Genomic DNA, 7,082 nt, shown 5'->3' on the forward strand with positions numbered 1-7,082 from the left:
CACCGACAGCAAAGCTATAGGTAGGGTCTGGGGAGGGTGGGATGTAGGCACACCGTACCTCTATCCAAAGGAATAAAGAGGTGGCTTCCAGAGAGACCCTCGGCTCTAAGTACATGTGTATGAAGCAAAATAAAGGAAATCAATGTTTAACAGTTATATAAAAACTACTACTAATTATAATAATATTAATAATAAGGTCACAGTTTAACAGCTATATAAAAGCTAATAATAATAATAATAATATATGTAAGGGAAATACCATTATGGTATGTGACCTAAATAAGTTAAGTCTAAGCCCTAAGGTATTCAATTCTCTCTAAAAATCCTTAACTTTAATTCTACTTCTTCACGAATTCCTATCCTCAACCATGTCCTCGGAGAGGTTTAGGTCTATCAAATCATGCCTAATCCTCTCATCTCAAGTCAATTTCGGTCATCCTCTACCCCTCCTCCCCTCTATAGTAATGTCCTCTACCCCTCCTCCCCTCTATAGTAATGTCCTCTACCCCTCCTCCCCTCTATAGTAATCCTCTCATCCCAAGCTTATTTGGGTGTAAACATGGGGAACTCAATTAGGCTCGTTTTCACATACGAGAGATCGAGCACTGTTCATTTTGATCTCCTTTTAATAAGCTCGGCTCAGCTTGTGAGTCGTTTTTTTCAAGCTTGAGCTTGACTCGTTTATTATTTGTTAATTACACACATTATTAGCTATTATTATGTATTTTCAGAAAACCTTAAATGAGCCTAAGCTGGAGCTCGTGTAGCACCTTAAATGGTAGTGTGTGGTTTAAATTTTGTTGGCTTTGATGTGTATTTGTTTGTTGATATTTTAATTCAGCTTTGAATATATGCTAGCTTTGTTACTTTTATGAGGAAAAGAATAGTTTATTGATGTGTGCCTTTTCCTAACTTGCGCATTGTACACTCAATCATATATTACCCTGTCCCACAACAAGATGATTGCTTTGAGGATGTGGTGTTAATTTGGTGGTTTATGTTTGTTGTTGTTGACCTTAATAACAGTTGGCTTTGTTGTTGACCTAGTTTAACTGGAACAAAATTGGCATGCTATACAGTGTCACATACTTTATGATTTTGTTACATTTATTTACTCATGTTTATAAGGAAGTAACATGATTAATATTTCTTTAATCGTTTAATACCGACACTAATATGGAATACTGGATGAATAAATTTAGGAAATCATTTTCAGCACATGGCAGAAAACAATGAAGCACAGGTAACCGCCCCTCGAGGAGCCGATTGGGAAGTGGTCTCACTCACTGCATCAACATATGCTGCTTCACCTGGCGGGAGCATTCCAGAGGTTAAACAAGAAGAAACGGGTGAAGTGGTTAAGAAAGATGAAGTTGAAACTTCCAACACTTTGTTCATGTCTGGTCATTTTGAATTTCCACCTAGGCAGCCCGAGAACGCGCTACCAGAATCTGCAAAAACCGAGATTCTTGAAAATCCGACAGGAAAAGACGACGGTTCTGTATCTGTAAAAGATTTGGAAGAAGAAAATTGGGATCTTAAGAACCTGATACAACACGAGAATGTGCCACCCGAACTTGAAAAAACCGAGATTCTTGAAAACCCGACAGGAAAAGATGACGGTTCTGTATCTGTTAAAAATGTGGAAGAAGAAAATTGGGATCTTAAGAAGCTGACTGAGTTGGGCTATACCGAAAACACTAGCTTGAATTTGGCGGGAAAAGAGAAGAGTATATATGATTCCCCTACACTTCATTCGCTACACAGTGAAACGACTATCGGTGCTTTAAACTTGGATGATGAAACGAGTGTGTTAGACGAGTCGATATATTCTGAACCGACAATGGATCCAAACACACCAAATACTCCTGCTAAAGAAGACAACAATGAGGGATCTGGATATGCAGATTGGTTAAAGAAACAAGCGGTTTGTTTTTATGCACACGCAAAAGAAACAAACACGCTGTGGTCGGTTTTTGCAGCTGCTGCAGTAATGGGCATCGTGATTATCGGCCATAAATGGCACCAAGAAAAATGGCAAGTTATCCGTCATGAATGGAAAACTAGGAACCATGATGAGGTGCGTGTTTAATGCTCAAGTTCGTGTTTTATATTTGTTGTTTGATCTGCAGAATTCGGTTTTCGGAATTTTTGAAATCGTTTGGTTTCGGTTTTTTCAGTTACGGCTTGGTTTTGGTTTTTGCCATTTGAGCTTGAAAATTTTAGGCCGAAAAAAATGTTGGCAAAAACTAATGAATTTAGGTATAAATAATTTTGTTAATTGTAAAATAATAAACTGTTATACATTTGATAAAAAATATTGGAGTTACATATTTATTAAATATATTATAAATTTCTTAATGTTAAATATAAAAAAAACAAAAATTTAGGAATATAGTTTGGTTTTTTTCGGTTTTTTTACATGCAATACCAAAACCGAACCGTTAGTGCGGTTTTTACAAAAACATAAAACCAAATCGTCGGTTTGGAATTTGGATTTTTCGGTTTTTTTGGTTTCGGATCGATTTTTTCGGTTTCTTGCACACCCCTAATTTCGGATACGTTGACAGAAAATAAGGATGATGGCGGGACCCATATCCCGATTCAAATACGCGATCATAGGTGGGAACCAACATGATTTTTCGATAAGAGGCGGCTTATCAAGAGAGCTTTGAAGGTTAATGGTGATGAACTGATAATATGTTTGATGATGATGAAAAATGATGGTACAAAAACAGAGCGAATGTTATATGAGTCCCATTTATATGTGTGTGGTATTTTTTAGACTTTGGAAGAAATAAAAAATGGGACATTTGGAATGGAAGATGCAGAATGATGGAAGAGGCCAAACACAAAAGGTATTTCAATTTGGAAAGCATGTTAATCTTTTGCTTATTGTGTTACATTTTTATGTTTGTAATTAGCAAATGTTTTCACTTTTATAACATCTTGATTATATCCTCATTTGTGTTTTGGGTTTACTAAGTGTTGGTGACTGTTTGACTGGGCCAATTAACCATAAGTTAGGATCGCCGGATCGGTGAGGAATTTTCACATTGGAACCGGTTAACTGTTGTTTCAACAGGTTACTAAGATTAACCGGTTACTAACCGAACCAAATCGGTTACGATAGTGTTCTTCCACTCAAAAATCGGTCAGGGGCCGTGACTGGTTATTGACGTTAATCCGTTTTGATCGTTTAACCAGCAAATGGTTACGATTATCAATCAATATTATTTCAAAACTGGTTAACCGGCGTTTGCACATCAAGTCTTACTGCAAATCATTTCTTGGACTTTCATATGGTCAGCCGTTTTACGTCTTTTATTAAACAGTTTGAACACCTTGTAAAACTTGTTCTAAATCTAGACCAATGTAAGTTATGGGGCTATAACTTTCAATCCTTTGAAAAATAACACCTTCATTACACCTCTTAGAAAAATAAGATGTCATTCTATTTAATAATACATGAAACCATCTGAATGCACGTAACATGTCATTCTATTTGCATAACTTCACCACATAAAAGACTTTACATATATCTAATTAGATTAAGTAGCAAAAACAAGGATTAGAGAACAGATTTGAAAATAAAAAAGGAAGATACACTTGGTAATCATGCATTTTCGATGATTGTTTCTTCGCTTGAAGTCTAGCGTGTATACGCTTAGTTTCTTTTTTCAAATGTAATGTGGTTAGAATCAATAATGCTGAGGTTGGAACAATAGATTTCCATGATTCCATCAATTCTCGAGTACCATCGATTGCAGTAGGCGTTGACATGCGATGTGTCTTCACTACCACCTTCAGATTCAATGCCACCAGCACATCGTTTGTCAAGACCTATTGCAATGAGTGGTCTTCACTACCACCTATTGCATGACATTGATGTGTTCCCAAACGACTCTTCTAGATCTTTGTTACATTTAACTTAAGTGAAACTCATAAGCTTGTATTAAGGTTTGTTAATTACAGCTTAAATAGCTCATCAAGTTTATGCATAGGACAGTTTAGTCACCGATGAAGGGGTCCTTAAACTTAAATTTAACAAATTAACAAACACAAACACTTAAACGAACAATTTTCGTGTTTGTTCACTAAGAAAATGAATATGTTTTATTTTTGTTTGTTGATAACAGCAAACCTATTTAGATTTCTCTATTTAGATTTCTGGATATTTCTTTTTAATTTCGTTTGTTGATAACAATCGGTTCTCAAACACTAACGAACCTAAATGAACCCAAATGGGCGTATATGAACACACACGGACATGAACCAACAAGAGTTAAAAAGTAAACGTCGTTGTTCAAGTTATAAGTGTAAGTTAATTAAATTAATCCATTATATCTACATATAACATTTTCAAGTTAAACGAGTATGTCTAAACCAATGGTTTTACAATACGAAAATCAAATTAATTTTAAATTAATATTAGCAATAAGTATATTTAAATGATTCAAACGATCATAAACGAATGAACACATAAAAAAGGACATAAACTAGCGTTTACAAACGTAAATGATTGAATGGTCATTTGTTCATGTTCATTTCTTAATTAATTAAACGAACCAGGGTGTTCGTAACGAACTTATCGTCAAATAGTTAAAAAAAGTTATATTTGTTTACATGCTTTATCTCTCCTTTCATCATGGCCATTGTTGTCTTCATCACATTAGCTAGTCACAATGATCACCACCACCAATGTCTCCACTAGCCGCCACCAACCCCGTTGCCACCACATTGTAAAAAGACCCGAACTTGGAAAAAAATGGAGGAACTTAATTTCAAGAAATGAACACGACCAACATGTTTTCGGTCTAATTTATATTGTTAACACAGAAATAATAAAAGACACGTTTGTCAAATGTAACACTTTACTTTCAAAAATAACCAAAAATACACACAAACATACTAAACAACACACACACAGACAAACATACACACAAATGACAAAACTTTCAACATCCAAAATCTAAAAAAAGTCAACCACCCGTTGACTTCTCTAAACTGCATCAACTAACCTTTCCAAAACCCTTATCAAACCCTAATCTCAAGAATCATCAAGAAACAAAACTGATAACATCAATCTAAAAACATGCACACACATACACAAATGACAAAACTTTCAACTTCTAAAATCCGAAAAAAGTCAACCCCATTGACTTCTCTAATCTGCATAAACTCAACTTTTCAAAACCCTTAAAACCTACTTTCAAGAATCATCATTTATTATCTTCTTGATCATTCAAAATACTACCATCATCATCAATATCCACTTCATCAACATCATCAAAATCATCATCATCATCATCATCATCATTATTATTATCATTTCCCCAAATCATATTAGACAACTCATAAATCCTAACATCAGCAGGAGGCATCCAAGCCTTCAACTTCGCACCCAAAACAAATGTCTTCTCTTGATTCCTAAAAAATCGTTCCGGCAACTCAACCATTTTGTTATTAAACACTTCTTCCTCAACAAACGCCTCAGTTTCAATCCAACTTCTATAAAACCTTTGCATGTGAGTTAAATCATCAAACGGGTACGTCCCATTTTTTTTGTAGTATTCAAGAATCTTGTTCAAAAGATTTGCTTCGTGTATCTTTCTCCATGCGGTTATTGTTCGACCGGCTGAACCCTCGGTCACATCTTTTGGGACCGCAAATTCTTGGCGTTTCGGTGGAGGACTAGGCTCGTTGTTATCATCGTCGTTGTCATCCAGGGTGAATGATCTAAAGCGTTTTCGGGGTGGGAGTTTGTTCTTTTCGGGTGAACGTCCATCGGAGAAAGAAAAGGGTGGTGAATCATCCATGGTGGATTATTATTGATGGGTTTGGTTTCTTTAAGAATCTTGTTGATAAAAGACTGGATTTTGGAGAGGAAGAAGATGATATTGTGGTGAAAAATGGATTTTCAGGAATTTGAATGATAATAAAATGTGTAATATGGACTTAGAGTGATTATAAGGAACTTGTAATATATATAGTTTTGTAAGAGGGTTTTCTTGAAGTTTGTTTGTATATATTCTTGGAGTTTGTTTAATGACAGTCAATATATATATATAGGGTAGGGTTAACATAAAAAACAATCTTGGCCATTGGATCTAGGATCTAGTAGTTGAGATTAGTAGTTTCTAAATACTCTATAGTTTCTTATTTACATGGTATAGTGTCCTATTTTAGTGGTTTGCTTGATTTTAAAGTCTTCTCACACTTCTCACAAAACAATTGTTTTTTTAACCATTTTCTATATATATATATATATATGCTATGTATAGTTTACGTTAGTGGGTATTCTAAATCGGGTCAAAACCCGAAAATAATTTAACTTTAGATAAATAATACTAAAGTTAGAAAAAAAAACAAAGGCAAAACGTTTCATGTTAGTGTATATAATTAGGGTTGTATCGGGATTGACCTGTCTGTGCATCAAATGTCCAAAGAAGCGTGTTGAGGATGCAAAGTGTTTGACAAAACGTCGAAAAGTAACTATGTCGGCTTTAGTTAGTTTTGTATTGGGGTTGTGTTATCAGACATTATGTGATATTGTTCTTTTTTTTTAAATTGAGAGTGAGATGACAATTTCGTCACTAAAATGGTCTATCGAAAATCTAACCATCCATCCATCTTAAAGGACCGAGATATGTTAACACTCCTTTAATAACTTACTAATGCTTATCGGTTGTGGATGAGTTGGTGGTGGAAAAGGTATACCAAAACGATGTTAATTGTAACGGGAACACCGTTACAATCAAGTTAACAACAACTGCAATTCCGGCCCATCTAAGTAGAGAATGAGACGTTATGCCGTCATCCTTTTTCTCCACAACACCTGGTGTAGAAGGATATTTAGGGTGAGTTCTAAACGTTAAAAATATAACCTGAATGTATCGACAAACGTAAATATTGAATTACGTAAGATAATAAAATATAAGAAATGCCGTAAATATGATATTATAAAAAGTTGCATCTTTATTTTTTATTTCCTAATTTTCTTTTACATATTAAATAAGCCACTGCTCAAATTGGCGGGAAAATTCGGATCCCCAATGAAGAAGCGTGTATCGACTTACTTG

At 34.9% G+C, this 7,082-nt stretch overlaps 1 protein-coding gene across 1 annotated transcript; it reads left to right on the plus strand.

The window, feature by feature from the left end:
• Positions 1-1,136: 1,136 nt before the first annotated feature.
• Positions 1,137-2,972, plus strand: LOC143545277 (ATG8-interacting protein 2-like). The gene is made up of 2 exons (XM_077037194.1): positions 1,137-2,080; positions 2,571-2,972. Exons 1-2 carry the CDS (start codon positions 1,220-1,222, stop codon positions 2,673-2,675), a joined length of 966 nt encoding a protein of 321 aa, XP_076893309.1. The 5' UTR covers positions 1,137-1,219; the 3' UTR covers positions 2,676-2,972.
• The last annotated feature ends 4,110 nt before the right edge of the window (positions 2,973-7,082 follow it).

This window comes from Bidens hawaiensis, unplaced genomic scaffold (genome assembly GCF_021521415.1).
Source record: "Bidens hawaiensis isolate Kalapana, Puna unplaced genomic scaffold, B.hawaiensis_p1.1 tig00013876_1, whole genome shotgun sequence".
Classification (NCBI taxonomy): domain Eukaryota; kingdom Viridiplantae; phylum Streptophyta; class Magnoliopsida; order Asterales; family Asteraceae; genus Bidens; species Bidens hawaiensis.

Bases quoted from the DNA above. Each gene is read 5' to 3' on its own strand.
- LOC143545277 (XM_077037194.1), top strand. From the start codon at position 1,220: ATGGCAGAAAACAATGAAGCACAGGTAACCGCCCCTCGAGGAGCCGAT. The intron at 2,081-2,570 runs GTGCGTGTTTAA...ATACGTTGACAG, and splicing joins AAACTAGGAACCATGATGAG to AAAATAAGGATGATGGCGGG.